The sequence below is a fragment of the Cavia porcellus genome, unplaced genomic scaffold (assembly GCF_034190915.1).
Source record: "Cavia porcellus strain 051 isolate PalLab524CR breed Dunkin Hartley unplaced genomic scaffold, mCavPor4.1 scaffold_25, whole genome shotgun sequence".
In the NCBI taxonomy this organism is placed as follows: domain Eukaryota; kingdom Metazoa; phylum Chordata; class Mammalia; order Rodentia; family Caviidae; genus Cavia; species Cavia porcellus.
Genome location: NW_026947508.1, coordinates 7,153,079 through 7,178,200, shown reverse-complemented (window position 1 = coordinate 7,178,200; position 25,122 = coordinate 7,153,079). Strand labels below are relative to the sequence as shown.

At 52.5% G+C, this 25,122-nt stretch overlaps 1 protein-coding gene, 1 long non-coding RNA gene and 1 other non-coding gene across 3 annotated transcripts; 1 reads left to right on the top strand and 2 right to left on the bottom strand.

The window, feature by feature from the left end:
- Positions 1 to 1,159: 1,159 nt before the first annotated feature.
- On the bottom strand, positions 1,160 to 1,295 carry LOC111757275 (small nucleolar RNA SNORA2/SNORA34 family). Its single transcript, XR_002791648.1, has one exon. It is a non-coding gene; the product is annotated as a small nucleolar RNA SNORA2/SNORA34 family (small nucleolar RNA).
- A 10,659-nt stretch (positions 1,296 to 11,954) lies between these two features.
- LOC134472913 (uncharacterized) lies at positions 11,955 to 23,489 on the bottom strand. Its single transcript, XR_010042943.1, has 2 exons — positions 22,971 to 23,489; positions 11,955 to 13,237 (listed from the first exon to the last, which is right to left on the bottom strand). It is a non-coding gene; the product is annotated as an uncharacterized LOC134472913 (long non-coding RNA).
- Nppb (natriuretic peptide B) lies at positions 17,967 to 19,279 on the top strand. Its single transcript, XM_063235526.1, has 3 exons — positions 17,967 to 18,209; positions 18,430 to 18,640; positions 19,086 to 19,279. The coding sequence occupies exons 1-3, from the start codon at positions 18,081 to 18,083 to the stop codon at positions 19,100 to 19,102; spliced, it is 357 nt and encodes a 118-aa protein (XP_063091596.1). The 5' UTR covers positions 17,967 to 18,080; the 3' UTR covers positions 19,103 to 19,279.
- Positions 23,490 to 25,122: the final 1,633 nt, after the last annotated feature.

Here is a 25,122-nt window from a genome sequence, read left to right as displayed (position 1 = left end):
GGCAACAGGAAGCGGGTGCAGGGGTGGGGCCGGCCAGCGTGACCCCTGGTTTGGGCCGAGGCCCTGACAGCCCGGATTTATCAGGGAATTGGGGCCGAGGCCCAGGCTCTGGCTCAGCGGGCCGAGCCTTTATCAGCCGTCAGCGTGACAGGGCTTACAGCAATCCCAGAGCCACTTCGGGCGCTGACAGCCAGGAGCCCAGTGGAGGTGGCTTCTCCTCATGGCCTCCCAGCTCCCAGCCATGAGGGGATGGGCAGAGGGGCACAGGGCAGGGAGAGGAGCTGATGGCAGCGAGGGGACCAGAGCGGGGCCCAGGGGTTGCTGCAATCTTAGTGCTCTGGGAGGCTGAGGCAGGAGGTGGCGCATTTCTGGAACTCAGTGATTGGTAAGATGGCATCTCCAAACTTGAAAAGGGCTTAGTGGGAAGACTGGATTCGGTCACCGGTATCACAGGACAAACAGAAACGTGTGTGTGTGTGTGTGTGTGTGTGTGTGTGTGTGTTTGATTAAGTACATGCTCCGTCCTTTCATCTGTTAATGGTCCCACCGGCCACACCCACAATTTAGCTGTGATGAGTGGACTTCCTATAAACACGGGCATGTACAGTTCACTGCCACTTCATGGTTTTGACTCTTGTGAAGATAGAAGGGAAATAATGGAGTCAAGTGAAATTTCTGGGTGTAGTTTCTGGAGTCATCTCCACACTGGTTTCCATAGTGCTTGTATAGTTTACCCGTCCACCAACAACACAGAAGACTTCATTTCCCCCCACAGCCTCACCAGCGTTTGTTGTCTGACTTCTTGATCCCGGCCATTCTTTCTGGGTGAGACGGAATCTGTGTTGTTTTAATTTGCATTTCTCTAATGACAGTGATGTAGAACATCCTTTCACGTATTCACTGGCCATCTGCCCGCCTCATGAGAAGTGCCTCTTCGTTTCAGTTGCCCATTTTGTGACTGGCTCCTTTCTCAGAGGGCGGTCTAATTTTTGCTTTGAGTTCTTTATATATTCTAGACATTAGTCCTCCATCTGAGGAACGGGTGGCACAATGTTTCCGCCTTCTGCAGGTTGTCTACTGATCCTGTTGGTTGTTTCCTTTGCTGGGCAGAAGTTTTTAAATTTCATACAATCTCACCAGAGGGCGAGGGGTTGCTTCAAGCTGTTTGTTTCTAATGAACTGACCATTTCACTGCCCAAGTTCTGAAACGGCCAACAGACCATAGAAACACATCTCTTAGGCTCCTGCTTGAAACCACCAGCGTCAGGAAGCTGCCGGCCTTGATTCAGGGCCAGGATCCATTTTGATGTTAGCTAGGGCGTGGTGAGCTACGTGTGCAGACCCAGTGTTCTGCGTGTGGAAAGCCCATTTCCCCAGCACCAGTTATAAAGAGGCTGCGCCTCTCCAGTGCACGATTCTGCACGCCTTGCTGGAGCCCCACCAGCTGCATGTGTCTGGGCTGTTTCTGCTTCCTCTGCTCCGTTCCACCGACCTACACGCTGGTAGTGGTGCCAGTGCCATGCCGTTTTCATCACTGTAGCTTTGTAAAATAACTTCAAATCTGGGATTGTGGTACGTCCTGATTTGCTCTTGTTGTCCAGGATTGCTTTGGATATTCGGAGTCTCCTCTGGTTCCATATGAACTTTTGCACTGTTTTCTCACGAGCTGTGAGGAACCCTCTTGGTACTCCGACTGGGGTTGTATGAAATATATGCGCCAGCCTGGGGAGTCTGACCATTTTGACTACATTGGCTCTGCCTGTCCAGGTACCTGCGATGTTGTTCCATTTTCTTGAGTCTTTTTCAATCTCCTTTTTCAAAGCGATGAAATTGTCAGTTTAGATGTCTTTCTCTTCCTGGGGCCGGTTAATTCCCAGTTAGGTATTATTCTAGCTGTGGTGGATGGTTTATTTTCTCAACCCTTTTGTCAGTGAGTTTATTACTCATGTATAAGAGCCACTGATGTTTGCAGGCTGATTTTGCAGCCTGCTGCGGTGCTGAATTTGTGTATTGATCCTAGGAGTGTTTTAATGTAACTTTTGGGGTCTCCTAAGTAAGGAAATACATGTTTTAATTTGCAAATAAAAATACTTTGACTTCTTCCTTTCTTGCATGATTTATTTTTTCCCATCTGATCGCGCTGGTTAATGCACAAGGATTACGTTAAGCAGCAGTGGTGACCCTGGGCACCCTTGTCTTGCTCCTGGTCAGCTTCTTTTACTTATTAGCCCGTGTTTGTGGGGTATAATGGTAACATTTACCGTGGAGGAGTTTGCACAGGTGTAGAATACATGTTTCTCTCTCTCTCTCTCTCTCTCTCTCTCTCTCTCTCTCTCTCTCTCTCTCTGAGAGAGAGTCTCGCTGTGCAGTTCAGGCTGACCTTGAGTTCACTTTGTAGCCCAGGCTGGTCTCCAACTTGCCACGACCCTCCTGCCTCAGCCTCCCGAGTGCTGGGATGACAGGTGTGCACCACCACGCCCGGCTCGTTTTTATGCTTTGGGTGTCTCATGGAAGAAACACCATGCAATATTTAATCTTCTGTCCGATTTATTTCACCTAACATTATGGCCCCCGGTCCATCCCTTTACCTACGAAGGTCTCACGTTTATGTTTCCTCACGGCAGAGCTGTGTTGCGCAGTGTCTACACACTCCATTTTCTGTGTCCATTTGTCTCTTGAGGGCCACATGGGCTGCTTCCAAGACTGAGCTGTTCTAAATTGAGCTGCTATACACATGGGAATGCATGGAGCTCGTGGGTCACTGTGAGACTCTGACTCCTCATGAAGATACCCAGGGGGCGGGAGCTCAGTCACACGAGGTTTCTGTTCTCAGTTTCTCGAAGATGCTCCACACTGCCCTTCACAGCGACGGCCCTGGTCTCCGTTCCCACCAACACCGCCCAAGGCTTCCTTCTTCCCTGATGCCCGGCCAGCATTTACTGATTTTCTGACATCTGTCCTCCCCAGTGAGGTGGTCCTGCCTGTTACGGTTTGAGAACTGGTGGTCAACTTAACGCCAGCTGGATTGCATCAGCATGCATTGAGAGAAGATGCTCCACCTGAGGAGGGTTGTCAGGATAAATAGGTGGAGAAGAAGAGAAGTGTGGAGAGGGTTTAGGCGTTAAGGAGGCACTGTGGGTTCTCCTACGAGTTGCTGTCTGAGCTGTTGGTTCTCCTGGAGGAGCTCTGGTCCTCACATCGAGCATTGCTTCCTGGCTCTGGAGGGGAAGCCATGTGCTGCTTGGTCTCCAGGATGAACTCATCACACTGTTTCCTGGCAGGTACCCGACTGTGCTTGTCGGAGGAGGAGCTCGGGGCCTCCGTGTCACTGAGGACAGCTGTGGTGCCTTTCAGAACAGCCCTGGTCTTTGTTGTGAGTGTGACTTTTTGGCTCCAGTGTAGAACGCTCATCCCACTAGCACAGCTCCTGCACCCTGCTGGCATAGACTTTCTGGCTTCCACTGCTGACCCTTGGGTCTTCCCAGCACGAACTGGTAAAAGAGACTGGCGTAAGGGGCTGGGGATTTAGCTCAGCGGCATAAGCGCCTGCCTTATAAGCAGGCAGTAGTGAGTTCGATCCCTGGTACCGATAAAAAGGAAAAGACCAAAAAAAAAAAAAAAAAAAAAAAAAAAAAGAGAGAGAGACTGGCGTGAGTCCTTCTCGTGGACTCTGGACAGCCAGTTGGACTCGTGGAGGCATTGTCCTGAGCTCTGGGTTTTTATCTGGACTCAAGTGGGACATTGCCGTGGGGTTTAGACTCTTGACTAAATAATCTATGTCGAGGCTGGAGATTTAGCTTAGCGGCATAAGTGCCTGCCTTGTAAGCAGGCAGTCGTGAGTTCGATCCCCGGTACCGATAAAAAGGAAAAAGACAAAAAAAAAAAAAAAAAAAAATCTATGTCATTGGTGTTGCGGATAGATTTCCTGCATTCTCCTGTGTTAACTTCCGGTGACCATTATAAAAATATTATAAACTCCATGTCCTGATCTAAATTGTTCTCTGTGTACAACCCCTGACTACAACACTGCCCTACCTCTGGTGTGATGAGTGGGGCCCCAGTCCGCTGTGATTCTAACGAGCTTGCTTTATTTGGGGTTTGTTGCTTTTCTCTCTGATTTTAAGATTTTGTCCCTGGGAGTGGGCTTCCGCTGCCTTGGCAGGTGGAGAATTTCTTTTGGTTTTGTTATTTGGGGTCCTATATGTGTCACTTATCTGTGAGTTGATGTCTTTTGCTATAATTAGGAAGTTTTCCCCCATCATTCCTCCCCATCCTCCTCCTCCATCTTGAGACAGTCTCACTTTGTATCCAGGCTGGATTTGAACTCGCTGTGTAGCCTCGCCTGGCCTGGAACTTGAGCCAGTCCTCCTGCCCGTGTCCCCAAATGCAGGGATTGCTGGTGTGTGCCACCACGTCCGGCCCTCCCGTCACTTCCATGAACAGGTTTTTTTTTTGTTTTTTTTGTCTTTTTCCTTTTTATCGGTACCGGGGATCGAACTCACAACTGCCTGCTTGCAAGGCAGGCACTTGTGCCACTGAGCTAAATCCCCAGCCCCGTGAACAGGTTCTTAACGTCATTTGTGTTGTCTTCTGATTTTTCCTTATTGTCTTCTAGTTCTGAAATCAACTTCTGCTCCTCAAGCTCTCAGTATACTTTTTAATTTCCTATATTTCTGATTGATAGCTTTTCATGTGCTCCAACCCACTACTAAAATACTCATTCTTTTTTTTTGGTATCAGGAATCGAACTCGGAACCTCGCACTAGCCAGGCGGTCACTTGTGCCTCTGAGCTACATCCCAGCCCTGCTTGCCCATCTTTTGTTTCATTTTGTTTAGCTCAGCTGGTCTTTTATAGGTGTCTTTTGCAAAGCGCCTGGGTTATTTTGGGACTTATTTCCATGATCTCTTTATTTAGCTCCTCTCTTACCTGTTGGTCTGTTTCCTAACACCCCCCCCCCCGCCATCCTGAGGAATTCGGTGTGGGGCTCATGTGTCTTCCTCCTTAAACCCCCTTGAAAGGAGGGCGTATTGTTGCCTGTCCTTCTCAGGTTTCTGTTTTTCTTATTCTTAGTTTCTGTTATACTAAGATGCTAGAAATTAAAATAATTGATTAAAAGATAATTAACAAAAATAGTTACTTAAAAAGATAGTTATTAGTAATATTGTCATTCTGTACTGAGCTCATTACCCTAGTAACCAAGCACCAACCACATAGTTATAAATTAACTGACCGAGTCGTTCTGCTGTTCTGTAATGCGTCATCCCCCCCACCTTAGTGACCTGTGTGCAATGTCAACTTTTGTTCCCCTTGTAAGAGACAAATGATGCTGTGTCAACCATTGTTCCCTTCATGAGAGACAAATGTTCCTGGAATTGGCAGACCAAGGACTATGAAGTGGCTAACCACTCACTGTGAAATGCCTCTGACCTCAAGCAAAGGGGAACAAAGGCCCACCTTATTTCTGTTTCTCATCGCTATGTACTTAATGATCAATGAGCTAATCATAAATGAACTATAAAAATCAGTCAAAACTCTAACTCAGTTGCACAGTTTTGCAAATTCCATCTGCACTGTGTTGCTGGGCCAGCTAAAATAAAAGCTCTTCTTTTAAAAAAGACGTCTTGCCCCATTTGTCATCTCAGGGGCTCTGTGGGGACTACAACAGTTTCTTGGTTTTGTGCTGAGGTTTGTGGGCACCAACAGCATAAAGACTTAGCTGCTGGGGTAGCCTTGGCCTAATCCCCAAGAGCCAAGCATTTTAGGGGACTTGGTGGGGAGGGGCCGCGCACCTGCCCACCCCCAGCTTCCCTGGGAATGTCCTCTAGCTCACGAAGCTTGGCTGGATGTCTGCTCACAGACACAACCTGTCAGGATCAACAACCACGTGACTCGGGGAATCCCAAGCAAAGCAGCAACGGTCATATCATCCGAGAAAAATTGAATATTAATGTATCTTGAGAGCCAATTATGAAAAAGGGGTTAATTATGTGTCAGACTGACGAGAAACAGAAGATAAAGAGGAAGCCGGCAGAGTGGAGCAGCGGACAAACAGCGTCTCCGAGACCTGGTGTCCGCACACAGGAAAGTAACAACGTGAGGAAGAGAAGGGGGGACATCGGGGGTCCAGGCAGGCATCGAACCCACAGAGAGGGCGAGGGCGGGGGTCTAGGGCAGAGAGGGAGGCGCCAGCGGTGCTTTCTCACAGAGCCCTGACTCACCGTGCAGGCGGGAGGCTTGTGACTCCAGAGACTCACAGAGAATAGGGACGTGGGTGCAGCCGACTGCGGTGGCTGGTGAGTTATTTGGGTTCAGATGTCCCCCAGAAGAGGGCAGTTGAGTGTAGCCATCTTGGAATCAATATACATGTTATAAGTATCAGTGTTAACGGCCTCAATGCACCCGTCAGGAGACAGACTGCTAAGGATGGATCAACAAGCAAGGTCCAACAACATGCTGCCTACAAGAAACACATTTGTTTCAAAAAGAAATTCATGATGATCCTCCTGCCTCAGCCTCTTGAGTGCTGGGATTACAGGTGTGCACCACTATGCCAGCCAATGTTGACAGATTTAATCCTGTCTCTTAAGTATTGTTAAAACTGTGTTACAATGTCCAAGTTATGAAATGGTAAGAGTAAGCAGCCCCTGAAGAACATTTGCCGTCTATTCTGGGGAGGAAACGCGTGTGTTTCTGTTTGTACACTGGACAGTTTTACCACATTAGTGCCACTGAGGTTATCTTTGTGTCTGGAGACTGGCTTAAAGATGTCAGTCTCGGGGCTGGGGATTTAGCTCAGCGGCATAAGTGCCTGCCTTGCAAGCAGGCAGTCGTGAGTTTGATCATTGGTACCGATAAAAACGAAAAAAGACAAAAAAAAGATGTCAGTCTCTGGAGGGAGGGGAAGGGGCCACACACAGGCTGGCTCCCCCCAACCCAGTGGGTCCGGGGTGGCAGAGATTGGTGAAGGGAGCTGCACCCTCTGTCGTGGGCTCAAGGCCATCCCCCCCAGGGCAGGGCAGGGATGGTGGCGCACGCCGGGCCATCCTGCTGGGGGCAGTGGAGACGGCACCCACCACATGGAGCTCAGAGCCGCAGTTCCGGGCCCTGGGTCAGCCTCGGACTCTGCTCATCCAGTCCTTGCGGGAAGGGAGATAAAGGGAGGACACTGAGGGGTACCCCTGGCTCTCGGGAGGCTCCTGGGGACACTGTGGACATGGGAGGCTGGGCGGGAAAGAAGGAGGGAGAGACAGAAAGAAGAAAGGGAAGGAGGGAAGAAAGCAGAGAAGGGGAGGGGGAGAGGGCAGGGGGGCGGGGGGACAGGGGGGCGGGGGGCGGGGGGCGGGGGGCCCACGGCACTCAGGCCTCACCTGCGGGGCCTCCGGTCGGTTTGCATCTGGGGGCGGAGAACAGCCAAGCTGCTGGTGACAGCAGCCAGCCCTGGGGGTGACAGCCAGGGCTGCCCCAGACAGAACCCACCCAGCCCTGCAGCACCTGGCCCCGAGGCCCTGGGAGAGCAGGCGTGCCTGTGACTCTCAGCCCCGAGGCAGAGAGAGCAAAGCGGACTGAGGGGTCCCGCAGACAGGCCCACCCGTCACCAACCCGTGGCAAACTATTTCCCATGGCCCTCCGGGGGGACTTCAGAGTGGGCTAGCGTGGCGGCTGCTGGGAGGATGTGCAAGCTGGTGCTTGGCTTTAGCCCCCTCAGTGTCCCACCCCGGGGACACTGTGCCACCCTCTTCCCCTGGGGGCCCAGATGCCTGGCCCTGCACCTCAGCAATGGCAGAGGGTGGGGAGGGCACTTCTCCCCCAGGAGGGAAGGTCCCCATGCTGACCTCCAGTGCGGGAACAGGAGGGGACACAGAAGGGGGACGGCACTTCAGTCCCAGAGCTTGGCCCTTTACAGGGGGGCCAAATTCCAGGTATCCCCAGCCTCAGAAGGCCAAGGACCTGCAGCCCATGTGGTGAGGGCCACCTTCTCGGGGAGCAAGATCCCAGGGGCAGCGCCAGCCAGAGGGGTCGCCCTGCTTCCAGGGCTGGGCTGTCACAGGGCTCCCTCGGGGACACAGGGCCCTGTTCCTGTGCCCGCCTTCCCCAGCAGTGTGTCCTCCCCTCCAGCAGCTCTACGAATAGCCCTCGTGCAGACGCAGCCATTCAACATCCCCACAGCCGCCACCCTGTACACTAAGCTGGTCAAGGGCTTTCCTCTCTGTGCATTTCCTCCCTCCTTTCTCCCTGCCTGGTGGCCTGGCCCCCTCTGCCCCTCCCCTCCACCTCCCCCTGCCCTCCCCTTCCCATCCCTCTCCCTCTCCCTCTCCCCGTTCTCCTCGACTCTGCCTTGCTGGAACACGAGGGCCGCACATGCAACACAAGAAGCCACGTTCGGCCCGGTGCATACGATGCAGCTTTGCACAGCAAGTGCAGAGCCCTTCTGTTTCACGCAGGTCCTTGAACCGCATGACAAAGACCCTCGTGACCCTGTCACCCTGCTGAGCTCCAGCTTGCAGCTTTTCAGGGCACACATCTCATTCTCAGGGCCTTTCCAGGGGCCAGGTCTGATGCGCTTCTCAGGCAGGTGCAGCTTTGTCCCCCCGGGCGACATTTAGCAAGGTCTGGAGTTGCCTTTGTTGTCACTGCTTGGATGAGGGAGTCACTCCCGTGGAGGGCAGAGCCCAGGCATGCCGCTGAGCCTCCCACCGGGCACAGGAGCCCCCACTCAGCCCACCAGGGAATTATCCGTCTCACTTTTCTACACAGCTAAGGTGGAGGAACCTGACCTAACAGGACAGAAAGCCTGGTACCTAGAAATATTGATAATAGCATCATTTATTTGTTTATTGATTTGGGGGGTTTTTAGAGATAGCATCTTGATCTGAGGCTGGTCTTGAACTCCTGAGTATCCTCCCGCCTCAGCCTCCTGAGTGCTGGGATTGTAGGTGTGTGCCACCAAACTCAGCTAGCAGTGTTAGTCAAACTAGCAAAAAAAATCTAGGCACCAATTAAACCCATAGTTATTTTAAAAATTAAACTCAGTGGATTGTTAAAATGCCCATTTAAGAACATAGCTATGGCAGCTCTTTAGCAATACAAACTATATTCAGAACTATGTATGGATGCATGTGAATCCTCTAATGATCAAACATGGAGTTACCAGTGACCCACCTGTCCCATTCTTAAAGGAAAAAGGAAACAAGTCCACACACAAACTTGTACGGGGACATACGGAGCGGCATTCTCCATCAGACCCTAAAGACGGAAACAAACCAAACGCTGTATGCCCATACAGTGGAATATTATTTGGCTGTGAAAAGGACTAAGCACTAATGCATGATACAACATGGATGAGCCTTTCAAGATGTGGATACTGGGGCTGGGGATTTAGCTCAATGGCATAAGCACCTGCCTGGCAAGTGCGAGCTTGTGAGTTCAATCCCTGGTACGGCCAAAAAAAGAGATGTGGATATTTAGTGAAAGGAACCAGATGCAAAAGGTCACAGACTGTGGTTTGATCTCCATGGAAGGTCCAGCAAGGCTCCTTTTATGGACCCGGAAAGAAGGTTGGTGTTTGCTTGGTACAGAGGGTTGTGGCTGGAGGGAACCTTGACTAAAGGTGCCGAGAATGTTCTAAAGCCAGGTGTGGTGGTGCACGAAGGAACCAACCTCAGCCATCCGGATCTGAGCAGGGCCCACTTTGGCCCCCGCCCACTGCAGATGGTCACATGAGCCACTCTCAGTCCTGCTCAGCCCGCTCCTGACAAGCAACAGCCGCTCCTGTCCGCCCTGGAGCCCTGCCTTCGTGACAGCACAACCCCTTCATCCTGAACCCCTCTGCACCCCAAAATCCCACTGGGGCTCTTTCCTTCCACAGCCCCCCTTTTAATGCTGGGGACCCCATAAAGACCCTAGAGCTTTGCTCTGAAGCCAGCATGCCCTGCTGAGCACGTACCTACCGCTTGTCCTGTCTTGTCCTGTCTTCCTGACGTTTGGCGCCCAGTGTGGGGCAGAGGCCGGGGGCTACTCCAGGTCCCCGCTCTCCCTTTAGCACCTGCCTGCCCTCTCCCCTCTCCTCATGAGCTCCAGGTCACTTGCTGCTCCTTCTGCCCTTCCACTTAACACCAAGCACTCCTGGTCACGTGGCCCAGGACCAGCGAGGGGCGGGGGGAGGCCTACCTTCCCCCAGCTGCACCCGGGAAGCGGAGGTCTGTCCCAGATCTCTGAGGGGCCCACCGGCAGACTGTGCTGTGGCACCTTCCAGCCACAGGAGCAGGCAGGCCTGAGCAGTCTCTCGGGAAACCTCCTCTGGGGACCAGGCCACGTTCGCTTTAGTGTCTCTGGGCCCGTGGTCCTGCTTGGGGGGCAGCTCCAACACGAGCCTACGGACTCCTGGCCGCTCATGCCCATTACTAGGGGCTGCCAAATGTCTAAAATTCCAGTAGATACCCCTTTGGGTCGTCCTCTTAAAAAATCTGTCACTCCTCAGTTTACAAGGGATGTTGGACTGGGGCATGGTGGCACACACCTGGAATCCCAGCACCCAGGAGGCTGAGGCAGGAGGATTGCTGGGAACTGAAGGCCAGTCTGGGCTACATAAGTGAGACCTTGTATCAAAAAACCAACCAAACAAACATGCAAAGTACAGGATATTTGACCTAAATTTCTTATATTTTATTTTCTCACAGTGGAGCTCAGGTACAAGCTAGAAAGTGCCAGCCAGTGGCCTGAATTTTTTTTTTTTTTGTAACAGCGATTGAATTCATGATCTTGTGCTTGCCAGGCAGGCGCTTATGCCACTGAGCTAAATCTCTGGCCTTTTTTTTTTTTTTTTTTAGTCGGTACCAGGGATCGAACTCACGACTGCCTGCTTGCAAGGAAGCACTTATGCCGCTGAGCTAAATCCCCAGCCCCAGTGGCTGATTTCTTGATAACAGCCATTCTTCCTGGAAAGGGATGGATTCTCAGTGTTGTTTTAATTTGCATCTCTCAACTGAACATTTTTTCACGTATTTATTTGCTGTTTATATTTCTTCATCTGAGAAGTGTGTATTCATCTCAGATGCCCTTTTTGGATTGGGTCTTTAAATTTGAGGTGTCTGAATTTTTTGAGTTCTTTTTATGTTTTTAATAGTAACCCTTTCTCTGAGGAACGGCTGGCAATATTTTCTCCCACACGGTGGATTGTCTCTTCACTCTGTTGGTGGCTTCTTTTGCTGTGCAAAAGCTTTTCAGTAAGATGAGATCCCAGTTGCTGATTCTTTGTGACAGCTCCTGAACCGTCGGGGTTTGTTCATGAAATCTTTGCCTCCACCGGTGTGTTCAGCAGTTTCACCTACTCTGTCTTCTAGTATATTTAATGTTCCTGTTTTAATACTAAGATCTTTGGCCCTTTCTGATTTTAGCTTAGTGCATGGTGGAAGCTATGGGTCCAGCTTTAATCTTGGGCAGGTGTGGATCCAGTTTTTCCAGCGCCATTTATTAAAGAGGCTATCTTCATCTAGTGAATGAATGTGGCATTTTTGTCAAAGATAAGGTGGCTTAGTGTGTCTGCAGATGTGTCTGTGTTTTCTAATCTGTCCCACTGATCTTTGGTCTGGTTTATTTTTCTCTAGTATCACAGTTTTTATCACAGTAGCTTTATAATATAATTTCAAGTCAGGAACTGTGATGCCCTGTCTTGTCTTTGTTGATCAGGATTGCCTTTGCTATTCTAGGTCTCTTCTGGTTCCAAATGATGTCGGGATTATTTACTCTGAGTCTGTGAGACATACTGCTGAGGTTTTTATCAGAATTGCATTAAATCTGTGTAACAGTTTTGGAGGTATGGTTGTTTATACTATATTGGTTCTTCTTACCCAAGATCACAGGGTATCTATTTTCTAATATCCTTTTCAATCTGCTTTCTCAGAGTATTGTAGTTTTCAAAGCAGAGGTCTTTCACACCCTTTGTTAGACTGATGCTAGGTATTTTTTTTTTTTTTTTTTGGATGCTATTGTAAAAGATGTTGTCTCCCTGATTTCTTTCTCGGTGGGTTTCTCATTGGAGTACAGGAAGGCTATTGATTTTTGAGTGTTAACTTTGTATCCAGTTATGCTAGTGAAACTGCTGATTACAACTAGTAGTTTTTTAGTGGGTTTTTTTTTTTTTTTTTTTTGTCTTTTTCATTTTTATCGGTACCAGGGATCGAACTCATGACCGCCTGCTTGCAAGGCAGGCGCTTATGCCACTGAGCTAAATCCCCAGCCCCCTTTAGTGGAGTTTTTGGGTCCTTCTATGTAAGTACATGTCATCTGCAAATAATGATAATTTAACTTCTTCCTTTTCTCTCTTTATTCCATTTTCTTGTCTAATTGCCCCAGCTAAAGTTTCCAGGACTATGTTGAATAAGAGCAGAGACAGTGACATCCTTGCCTTGTTCCTGATTTTAGAGAGAAAGCTTTCAGTTTTTGTCCACTTAGTACACTGTTGGCTGTCCGTTTATCATAGTTGGCTTTTATCAGATTGAGATGAAGACCATCTATTCCAGTTTTCCGTAGGGGTTTTTTTTTTTTTTTAAATCATGCATGGGTGCTGGACTTTGTCAAAAGCTTTTTCTTTCTTTCTTTCTTTTTTTTTTTTTTTTTTATCAGTACTGGAGATCGAACTCACGGCTGCGTACTTGCAAGGCAGGCACTTGTGCTGCTGAGCTAAATCCCCAGTTCAAAAGCTTGCTCTGCACTTATTGAAATGTTATGGATTAAGAAGTGGTGGTCAACTTAACGCCAGCTGGATTACATCAGCATGGCACTGAGCGAAGATGCTCCACCTGAGGAAAGTTGCCAGCATAAACAGGCGGAGAAGAAGGGAGGTGTTGAGGCGTTAATGCGTTGTTGTGTTGAGGCACTGTGGGTTCTCCCACATGTTGCTGTTTGAGCCGGTGGTTCTCCTGGAGATGCTCTGGTTCTCACGTCAAGCATTGCTTCCTGGCTCCGGAAGGGAAGACATGTGCCACTTGGTCTCCAGGATGAACTCGTCACGCTGGCTTCCTGGCAAGTACTCCTCTGTGCTTATCGTCAGAGGAGCTCTGGGTCTCCATGTCGCTGAGGATGGCTGTGGTGCCTTTCAGGACAGCCCTGGTCTTTGTTGTGAATGTGACTTCTTGGTTCCAGTGTAGAACCCTCATCCCACTAGCACAGCTCCTTCACCCCGCTGGTGTGGACTTTCTGGCTTTCAACGCTGACCTCTGGGCCTTCCCAGCACAGATCTGTAAAAGAGACTGGCGTGAGTCCTTCTTGTGGGCTCTGGACCTCCAGTTGGATGCGTGGGGGAGACACTGTCATGAGCTCTGGTTTTTTATCTGGACTCATGTGGGACATTGCCGTGGGGTTTAGGCTCTTGACTAAATATTCTATGTCTTTGGTGTTGCAGATAGATTTCCTGCATTTTTCTTGTGTTAACTCCCAGTGACCATTATAAAAACAATATTATAAACTCCATGTCCTGATTCTAATTGTTCTCAGTATACAACCCCTAACTACAACATGAGATAATCATATGATTTTTGTCCTTGGCTCTGTCAATGTGGTGCATTAATGGCGTGATTTAGCATGTTTAGTGTCCAGATTCTTCATGACCTTGATAACTAGCTGCAGAGAAACGTCAAGTGGCAGGGGGTCCCCAAGCCCGTCCTCTTTCTCCTCACCCTCCTATGTCTCCCTCACCCCTTACCCCTGCCAAAAACTTCCCTGCCCACCCCCAAGATAAGGCCCTGCAAGGGGGCTCTCAGTTACAGTACCGCATCCAATTGGGTCTATTTTGCACCAAGGAAGGACTCAAAGTAGCCTAAATCCGGGAAGTCAATTATGCCAAGCCAGAACAGATTACTCAGGGGAAGGAAAAACCTCCATCGGTATTTTAATAAAGGCTCAAACGCCCGCTTTGTTTGAACTCCACAATGTCTGTCCCGTTTTTGGCTCTTCCTGAGATGTCCGTGGCCGCTGTTTACACGGGGTTCAGGACAGCCACACTTAGCAGAGCCTCTTTTCACACTTCCGAACCCCCACGAGTGGAAACAAACAAATTCATTTTTGATGTTGAAAAGTCGCAGAGACCAGCTGGATAATGAGACCGAAAATCAGGCCTGGGGAAACACCGGCTGATACACTTGAGTGGGTCACTTTGTTTACTTGATGTGCTCAAAGTATTTCTCACACATAGTTGTAGATTCTCGGGTCGGCTGTTCCATGATGAGGAGCAGGAGAGAGCTGCCTCCTTAGCCAGTTCTGACCCGGTTCGTGACACCTGTCACGACTTCATGCGGTATTAAGTGTGTTTGTTTCCCAAGTGTACCGGTCTAATATGTCTCAAGGTGCTTGACATCTAGGTAAGATAACTGGTCTCCTGGGGGTTCAACAACTGACGTTTAATGACCAAAGTTACAAAGGTAACTGGGCTAGGAGGATAGCTAGTGTTTTGGCTCTGGCCCTCCACGGTCACCAAGGACCAGGACATGAGGGGACCTTTTCTATAGGATCCTGCAATTTTAGTAAGGCTCTGAGCAGAGCCCCCAGCTGCGCCTCCAGCCCTGCTGCACGTCGGTCACCCTGGCCGATCAGGCCCAGTGAGCACAGCCACACCCGAGAATTCCCAATCGTGGCTCAGCCCCGCTCTTGAAAACTACACACAACTCCTGGTATGCCCTGGAGCCCTGCCCCTGGCAGACGACCACAACTCCTTCCTCCTGAACCCCTCCGCACCCTGAAATCCCACTGTAGCTTTTTCTTCCACAGCCCCCTTGTTAATGCTCATGACCCTATAAAGATGCCTGTAGGAGAAGGAGCTCCAGCCTCCTGAACAGGGAGACTGTTGGGCCCCCAGGAGTCAAGCAAATGTGTGGCGTGCTAAAAGGAGGGTCACCAGCATGCTTCCCAGGGAAGCCACACCGTGAAGCAGGACCACAGCTCATCCTGGGGCTGACACTGACAGAGGACTTGAGAGGCAGTGGCCCTGTACATGGTTTCAGAAGTACTGCCCGAGGGGCCGTGACTGACCTTGATAGATATCGAGGGCTAATTTTGATCCACGCAGGTCTCACTTTAACTGGGTCATGAACCCAGCAAAAAAGTAAAACCAAAACCATATTAAAATAATAGCAATATAGGGTCAACCTAAAAGGGGCTCCAATCACTGAACCCAGGTGACAGTTTCCAGCTACAGGTAGATCTAGAAGCCAGCTGGCTACACTTGGTATTCCAGCCCCTTCCACTCTGGTGCGCAAAGTCTGGTCCCTACATGCTTTAATCTTTTGGGGAAGTTTGTTTATTCTTGCTAGAAACCGCCACATTTCAAGTGACAATGCAACTGAAACCAGCCATGGCAGTGCCTGGGATCCACTGCCCCACGCAGAGTCTGCCAAGGAGACACGCACCACGCTTCCCACAGCCGCTGTGCTTGGGTTCCGGATCATGGTGATAACGTAACTGTGGCTCCGAAAGACCCAGAGTCCAGGCAGCGCCGCAGCTGTCTCGGGAACCTTGCAGAGCTCACGGAAGGCCGCTCTTCTATCCTGGACTCCTCCTGTGATCATGCCTCCTCTCTCCTCACCTGTGTATTACTGCTGTGCCTAATCAGCCTGTTTCAGGTTTCCCACTGGACGGGTATGTGGCCATCTCACAGGGGGTTCCTACAGTTCACATCAACGTGGCCTTCCTCCTTCAGTCCAGACAAAGCCCCAGGCATGACGCCCCAGCCGGCAGGAGGTGGTTAAGCAAGAGATGCATTTCCCACTTTCTTTACCTAACCACTGAGCCTGGAATGAAGGAATCCAACCTCCACCATCTGGTCCGAGCAGAGCCCCCAGCTGCGCCTCCAGCCCTGCTGCACGTCGGCCACCCTGGCTGATCAGGCCCAGTGAGCACAGCCACACCCGAGAATTCACAATCCTGGCTCAGCCCCGATCTTGAAAACAACACACAGCTCCTGATGTGCCCTGGAGCCCTGCCCCTGGCAGACGACCACAACTCCTTCCTCTTGAACCCCTCCACACCCTGAAATCCCACTGTAGCTTTTTCTTCCACAGCCCCCTTGTTAATGCTCATGACCCTATAACGACCCTACAGCCCGTAGGAGAGGGAGCTCCGGCCTCCGGCAGAGCCGTCCCTCCTAGGTTTGTTCTGAAATAAGCCTGTCCTGTTGAGCACGTGCCTCTGCTTCTTCCCCTTTTTTGTAACAGCACACACCTGTAACTCCAGCACTCAAGAGGCCGAGGCAGGAGGATCTCCAGCCTACACTACTCAGTTCAACTATTTCAACCTCCCTCATTTTCACTTAGCTTTTGGATTGTTTTCCCCTGATGTGCTTGTGCATACACACACACACACACACACACACACACACACACACACACACAGACACACACACACTGCCCCACCCCCCAGACCTTCCTGGGACTGGCATCTTCACAGTCCTCCCCTGTCCCCCGACTCCACCTGCGGACGCTCACCGTGGCACATTTCCCCTCCCTCCCTGCACACGCAGCTGTGAGACTCACCCCCCCCCCCAACACGGCACAGCTCCCTGAGCCTGTGGAGAAGGCAGCGGCTTCCTCCAATTTTCCCTGCAGTAGAAACACCTTGTCATCATCCCAGCAGTCACCAAGAGCATCAGGTCTGGACTCGGATGCCTGAAATCTGGGCTTCACCCCTTTGCTTATCATGTGATCTTCAGAAAGTCTGTTCATTCAGCTCAGCGCAGCTGCCTTGTCTGGAAAGGCAGAGCAGTACGGGTCCCTTTCTCACCCTGTACCTGCCAAGATGCTGCTGAGGGCAGGATTTGCTTAGAGTCCGGATGCTTCCTGCCTCCTCCTTCCCATCGCGGCCATAACCCATCGCCCCTGCTAGCCCCTCCCCCAGTACCTGTCCACACAGATCCTCTGAAGGGGTAGTGATACCAGTTACACATAATTTGAGGGTGTACTGGAGCTGCTTGGATCATTTATCCTGGACTCAGACCCCATTTCCCATCACAGGTGGGAGGCTCCCAGGTGAGAGGAAGTGGTCCATGGGTGGCCACCTGAAGGAGAGGGCATCTCTATCCCTAGGGTCCCACCAGATTGATAATCACCTCTCCATCCTCCCTTCTCCCATATGCATTGGCTCAGTGGGGAGCAGGGGATGATGGCACCTGGAGGAGATGCCATAGGAAACATTCCTGCATGACTTCACCTCCGCGCCATGCTCTCAAAATTCCAGCCAAATCAGTGCTACCCGTTAAGGGGTGGAAGGTAGGCTGGCATTCCAAAAGTTCCCTGTCATACCCAGTTTTTAACCAGTTGACGTTAAGAGAATGAGCGTCCCGGTGCTGACAGGTTCCGGGACTGAGGGTGTGAGAGACTGGGGGTGGGGGGGGGGTCTCAGAAGTGCTTGCACCCTTGCCTAGGGACCTAGGTGGAGCTTTCTGGCCTGGAAAGCTTGCTGCGAAGCAGACCTTGAGTTTGCGCGGGTTCGCTCCGGGCCATCAGCACCACGGACAGCGGCCAGGGCTCCGGCCGTCCTTGGGGCACAAGGTGAGGGTGAGGGTTAGTGCCAGGAGCAAGATGCGCTCTGTGGGTGGGCGCTGGCTGGGTCTGTTCTCGAGGCACCCCGTGCCCCTAGGGACGATGGGTCCACCTTGCCGTTTGCAGCAATGCTTGGGGTGGGAAGGAAAGGGGAAAGCATCATTTTGGGCTCCCTGGATTTTTTTTTCCTTAAGGAAAAGAGAAAGCAGGAGACAGGGGTGTGCCAGTGTCCCCACAAACCTCCAGCCCCAGGCCGGCCCATCTCTATACAAGGCCTGCTTTCCCCAGCTGCCACCCCATGCGTACTCTGCCACCCTGTGAGGATTCCTTGGAGGCAGGCAGCAGTGAAGGATGCATTCCCAGGCCTTGAGCTCAGCTGGCCGGAATGCGGCTGATAAATCACAGATAAACGTCCACTCTGGGGAAGGGCTGCCCGGACAACCAGCCCAAGATAAAAGGCCGAGGTGCAGAGGAGCTGGGAGAGCAGAGGGCAGTGGGAAGGTGGGTTAGGAGCTCAGCCGGACAGCGCCAGCCCGGCTGGCCTCCTTGCAACATGGGTACGCAAGCAGGCCTGCCCTGGCTGCTTCTGCTCCTGCTTCTCCTGCACTTGTTACCCGAGCGTGGCCGATCCCACCCGCCACTGGACTGGCCTGACCAGGCTTCGGATCACCAGGCAGTACAGGTGAGCACTAGGAACTGCGTAGATGGAAGCTGCCTGGAGGGCTTGGGGACAGCAGTTAGAGGTTCCCGCTTCTCCTCGCACCTGCCGTGGGAGTGGGTGATACCCGAGGTGAGCAGCAGCCAGGCTGGGTACCAGCCAGGGTGGGCGAGTCCAGGTGTGTGCTGGTGAGACCGGGCTTCCCCACTCACCCCAAGAATTGTTGCACCCTCTTGGGGACAAGGTCACGGAGGCACAGCCAGAACGCATGACTCTGAAGCCATGCCAAAAGGGCAAAGTCTTCCCAGAAGCCTGGAAGCCTGGGAAAGCAGGCCCCAAGAGCACCCTCCAGACCTTTCGGGGACCCCAGCGGCCCAAGGTGAAGCAAAACTCTGGTTGCTTCAGAAAGACGAAGATGGACCGGATCGATTCTGTCAGTGGCCTGGGCTGTAAGGGTAAGGCCTCTCCTGGTCGCCCCTTCTGCACACTCGCCATCAGTGGGGTCACTGGGGGGAAACAGTCACGGGGAGTCATTGCTCCATCCCCGAGCTCTCTCCCCTGCTGCCCTCCATGTCCTGCGGGTTCAGGAGGCCTCTGGGGAGGGTGGTGTTGGCTCGGGGTAGGGCAATCACTGCTTGGGGCAGAAAGAGCCCTACATGTCACCACCCGTGGGGTCCCCACTCTGCCTGAAGACTCAAGGTAGAGGACCAGGCCACCAGGGAAGCTCCACTTTATGGAGGAGAAAACTGAGTCTCTGAGTAATGGGACATTCAGAGCCTCAACGTAAAGATCAATAAGGACTCCGGTGTGGGTAGGGGAGCGTGAGAGGTGCAGGGAAGCTCAGCTCCTGCCTCAGTTTCCCCCCTGTGGCCATGATTACCCTGTATCTTCTCCCCACAGGGATGAGGCAGCCGTAGGAGGAAGCCTTGGCCATGGATGCCGATTCCACAAGGGCTCCGTCCCCAACCCCCTGTCTTTGATTGACTTCTATTTATTAACTTATTTTGATTTATATATTTGATTATTTTCTACAAGATTGCTTCTTACCTGCGAGCAAATACTCTCGACAATGAAATAAAATCAATCATATAGCATTTTCTCTGGAAGTGGAATTTTCTCTGTGTAATCAAAACAATCTGTTTTGAGGTGGGAGAGAAAGAGTCGGAGGAGGAACACAAAGTCTTGTGCTTTCTCCAAGGTCCCCAAGGTGTCTTAATGGGGCTGGGGCGTGGCCTCAAGGCCTGGCCCATTGGGCAGCTAGGGCTCCTTTCCCTGGGGAGGTTTAATGCCCTGGACTGTTTATCACACCTCGGCAGAAATCCCTTTTCCAAGTGGGTACGTCTTTGCTCCCTGGGACTGGAACCCGAGAGGATGTGTGCACTGGGTTTGTCCTGCCGAGGTTTCCTGCCTTGCAGCCAGCATTAGAGCACTCTCCTGTGGTTATTGGGTCTGGAGTCTCAGTAAAATATCAGCAGTTGGTCTCTCCCCACTCCACCCCAACTCTAAACTTGCTCTTGTATTCCCATCGGGAATGAGCCCTCTACCTTGCACCAAACTTTAGCTTCAAGCCTGTAATCCCTGTGCCCAGCACAGCAACACACATCTGCAATCTCAGCACTCAGGAGGCTGAGGCAGGAGGGTCGCCGGACGTGCAAAGGCAGCCTGGCTGCACAGTGGACTGAAGGCCAGCCTGAACTATACATGTCTAAAACAATTCCAGTAAATCAACTAAGCAACAAAAACCAAAATCCACAATTCCTGATGTCACCCTGAAAGGAGCTTTCAAATGCTCAGCTCACAGTGGCCTGATCAGGAGCCTCTCCGCTGGGGCCATCTCATTCCTCCCCCTGCATACTGGGAGACACCCTCAGAATCTCAGTGCATCTAGTGGGATCACCGCTCTCTCCTCCAGGGGAACCCCCCATTCTGTGTTCCCCACACATCCCAGGCCCCTGTCTATATGACTCCATTTGTGGTCAGCTCAACTGAGTAGAGGAGGGCCCTGAGGCCAGTCCTGTTGTTATTCACCCCTTCCTCCATCTTTTTTTCAAAAATGTAGTCTCCTTACCTAGCTCAGGTTGGACTTGAACTTGCTATGTAGTCCAAGCTGGCCTCAAACTCATGAGGCTCCTCCTGCCTCAGCCTCTCAACTGCTGAGATCACAGGTGCATGCTGCCACACCGGCTGTGTTAACCCCATTTGTAAGATGAGAAAATAGAGACCCAGATACACTAAGCACCCTTCCGAGAGCCCACAGCACTAAGTGCCAGAGGGACTTCCAGCCCTGCTCTCTGGCTCTGGGTTTGCAAGCTCCGGGCCTTGGCCTCTACTCTTGTGGCCTTTCTGACACCTTGTTCTGTATGTGTCTGAGACAGTGGTGCTGGAGGGGCCTTGTGTCACTTTGCACCTTCATGCACTGTGTGCCGGAGCTTGCAGATTGCTAACGAGATGAATTAAAATGTTGGAAAATCAGGTTTTAGGAGCAGCTAATTTTCCAAGAAACGCTGAGTCGCTTCCTGGGGCTCTGGACCCAGGGGGGCACTGAGTGCGGAAAAGCAGTTAAGTGGGGGGCGAAGCCCTGTTCCGGTGCCATCTGCTCTAAAGACTCTAGGATTCTCATTAATCTCTCAGTTTATGGGTGGGGCGACCAAGGCCCAGAGAAGTCCGTGACTGGTTCGGCGCCCTGCAGTTAATAGAGCTGGAGCCGGAGCCAGGAGGCGCCCGGTCCCTAGGCACCTGCCCGCTCGGCCTCTCCTTTCATTCCCTTTTGGTTGTTGTTTGTTTTCTGAGACAAACAAGGTCTTGTTATGCAGTGTAGGCTGGCTCTGAATTTATGGCGATCTTTCTGCCTCAGCCTCCTGAGTGCTGGGACTACAGGCTTGTGCTACACCCAGCTCCAAATCCATTTTCAAAAAAGCTTTGGCGCCACTGCTGCCCTGTGCGCCCGTCTCCCAGGACACTCACACCCCAGTGTGGCCAGGACTCATCCCCCAGGTCAGCCCACTCAGCACAAAGTCAGCTGGTAGAGTGTAGGTGCGCGCTCTGTCCCGAAGGTCCAGGAAGAGATGATTCAGGTGCTGGGCAGAGACCACACGTGACTTCGAGGGCTGAGGTCCCTGTCCACAGATGCCCCTGGAAGCCGCCTTCCCTAGCATTTGCCCTGGGGACTGCGCCCTGGCCCTACACCTTTCTCCCACCCCAGCTTCCTTATGGTCAACCTCGTCCTCCTGACAGTGCAGCGGGCCAGGGACCCATCTCCACGCACACACAGGATTCTCTCCAGTCAGATGCCTGGGACACAGACCAAGGAGGTGTGGCCTGCAGCTCAGGGCTGGACCACTGCTTGGAGGAGGGTGGGCTGGCCGTTCAGGGCTGAGCAAACCCATTAGGGAAATCAGGGCAGCTCAGGGCTGGAGTGCAGTGTCCTAGACCAGAGCTCTGCACCTGCCACTCCCGGAATGCTGAGCATTTCCCTGGAGCAGCCTTCATGTCTGAGAGAGACTGGAGCAGAGGATAAGCCCAGGATAAGCCTTTCCTGCAGGGCTGAGCTAAACCCGAGGGACTTGGCCACTCACTGCCTTGTTCTCTCTGTAGCTCCCAGCCTCCCGGCCTTCTCTGGGACTTCCATCCACTGCCCATTCTTAAATGATCTCTCCTAGCTGGGTGTGGTAGCACATACCGAAATCCTGGCACTTTGGAGAAGCTGAGACGAGGATTTCAAGTTCAAATGCTGCCCAGACAATTTAGTTAGACCCTGTTTCAGAAAAAGAAAATTTAAAGAAGAAGAAGAAAAAGAAGAAGGAGGAGGAGGAGGAGGAGGAGGGGAAGGGGAAGAAAAGGAAAGAAAGAAATAAAGAACCATAGATAGATCAGTCCTATGTCACTAAATGATCCATTTTCCTCTTGGATCAGAAACCAAGTCCATAGAGCTGGATGTCCTGTAAAGTTTGTTTCTTTTTTCTTTTTTGGTTTGTTCTTGTTGTTTTTGAGACAGGATCTTAATATGTAGTTTGGGCTGGACTTGAACTCACTGTATGTCCTCACACTCTGGGGATCCTCCTGCCTCAGCCTGCTATGCACTGAGGTTACAAGCATACAAGGCCCAGAGGATTTGTAAAACTGAGCTCCCCACCTGCCTCCCCACTGGTCCTGGCCTCCTTCTGTCCACAGCCCGGGCTCTGGCATCGAAAGCACTGGGGGCTCCCCGGGGTGCAGGAAGTGCTGGGAAGTGATGTCAGCCAGGAGCAGCTCCTGCACGATTGGCAGCAGCAGTCACCACCCCCAGCCCCAGTGAGTTGGGGGGCCAGTTCTGCACTCACGTGCAATCGCTGGGACACCAAAGCAGCCCTGGGAGAGTCAGAAACCAAATCTGGGGCAGGGAGAGGTGGCATACACCTGTAATCCTAGCACTCAGGAGGCTGAGGCAAGAGGGTTGCTGAGAGTTTGAGGCCAACCTGAGCTGCATAGGTGAGTTCGAGGCCAGCCCGCATTACAGAGCTGGAAGCCGGAGAGACCCGCTTGCATCCTGGATCCCGCACCCATTTGCCAGGCTCTTCCCTAATGCGTGAGGACGACGAGTCTCAGAGGAGGGGAGCAAGGGGGAAAGCCCTGACTTTCCAGCCAGCAGGAGAGGCAGGCGGGGTGGCCTGGCTTCCCACACCTTGGCTTTTCTCCCACTCACTCCTGCATTAAACAGCAGCCGCATCGCACAGCCCCCAAGGTCAGGATTCCGAGGAGCACGCTGAAGACAGGGATTGCCACCCCAGGAGCAACTTAGAGCTCTACCTTCATCGTAGAATCCTTCTCCTTGCTCCTCCACCCGAGCAAAAGTCCAAGCTAACAGAAGAAGCTGGGCAAATGCCACGTAGGCCCCATGGTGCTTCCCTGTGGAGGAGGAAAGCTGACCTCTATCAAAGGAGGCGGGCAAGTTCTGGGGCCCTGGCCAGCACTTCCGCTCCCCTTGGGCCGCCTGCAGACTTTAGAGGTGGCTGAGGACAGAGGAGCGGCGTCGCCCCCTCTGAGGCGGAGCTGGCACAGTGGTGCCCACTTGCCTTTCCGGAAGTCTCTGCCCGCATCAAAGCCCGTCTCAAAGGGCATCTCCGGAGACGCCTCGTGACGCACGCAGTGTGGAGCCCACGTCCCCAGTTTGCTGCGCTGCGAGCTGAGTCTTCGTTGCTAATAATAACCCTGCAGCCAAGCAATTAAGCAGAGAGCACATTCCAGGGACGCCAGGAGCTGACGGATTTTTGGCCCCAAAGCCGTCACTGAACACTATACCAAGTTCAGATTTCAAGTCAGGTTTGACCAGATCAGTTGCTTAACCCTGAAGGTGGCTGAAGGGGTCTCCTTTCCCTTCCATCTCTGAGCACTCTCCCTGAGCCCCTCTTGTCACTCACTGCCTGGATTTCCTGCCTAGTGGCTCCAGAAAGCCACCGCCATGGGTCAGCAGAAGGGCTGGCAAGCTGGGCTTGCATCTCACCAGGATGAAGGCGGCCACGTAACGCACAAGTCCTGGGCTTCCCGGGGTGCACCAAGGCACAGTAGAGTGGGGAAGAGGCCGTGGCGATTGTACGCCCCTCCTAAAGATGGTCAGAAAGGGGAGGACTGGCCAGATGTGATAGCACACACCTGTAGCCCCAGCGCTTGGGAGGCTGAGGCAGGAAGACCACCTCAAACTCAAGCCTACCTTGCTACACAGTAAGTTCAGAGCCAGCCTGAACTGCATATTGAGACCTGTCTCAAAAACAAAAACAGAAGGAGAGAGAGAGAAAGCCAAGCACACAGACTCGTCACGTGCACCAAGATCAAGGAAGGCCAGGTGGGGAGCCATGCGGGGGCCAAGAGGAGGGGATGGGGTGACATCGAGCATGTCCTGCAGGGCAGAGACAGCAGTATGTGTGACACGGGCCAAGGATGTGGCCATGTGTGTCGGACCTGGGGCTCTGCTCCTGGTTCACCACTTAGGAGCTCACGGACCATGGGTAAGTGACAGAACCTCTAGGTCTCAGTTCTGTCCCTCTGTGCACAGGAACAAGACTGTACCCACCTCCTGAGGAGGGGTGAGGTCACACACAACTCTCAGCTCAGTGCCTGGCCATTTCCAGATCGCTGTCCTGCAGTGAAGGACATGGTCCCTGGCACATGTGGTCCCAAGGTCTCCACTCCTTTGAGCCCTACAGGTGCCCGGAGAGGGGTGCAGGGAACTTCACGTTTTCCTCTTTTTACAGACGGGCCCTGATCCGGCTGCACCTGATCTGTCAGGGGCCACAGTGCCAGCATCCCAGCCCCTCCAGCTCAGGGTCCCCTCCCCACGCCATGTGGATTGTGCAGAAGGTAGGGTGACACTGTAGTCCTAGCTCAGAGGCCACTTGGTATCTCTTCTCCAAAGGGACAGGGGCATTGCGGCCACCGTGTTCTGTCACTGCCTGGCTCCAGAGAAGGACCTGGAAGGCACAAGGAAAACTGCACCCCACCCTTGTCCCCGCGCCCCTCCTCGCCTCAGCGTCCTCTTGGGAAGGGTGCGGCCACTGCAAGTGGACAGAGCGGGAGCCAGAAGCAGCTGTGAGCAGAAAGGCTGAGAGGGCGGGGCAGCATCCTCAGCAGGGTGGGGAGGGATGGGGTGCCCCCTCCCCGACTCCCCGTGGCGTTTAGGCTCGGGAACTGGATTCTTGGGACTCGCATCACATGTGTTCCTTGCAGACTCTCCTCCAGGACATGACTCCTGCCCAGCCGCCTAGAGGGGTGGTCAGGGGTGAGGCTGGGGTCCGCCCTTGGAGCTGAGCCCATGAATCAGGTGTGGCCGGAGCATCCGCTCTGCCTGCAGCCGCCGCCCGCCACTTCCTCCTCTCCCGCCCTTATTTGGAGCCCTTGACAGCTGCGCCACAAACAGAGCAGGGAGCTGGGCGCCCGCCAGCGTCACCCTCCGCTTCCCGCGTGG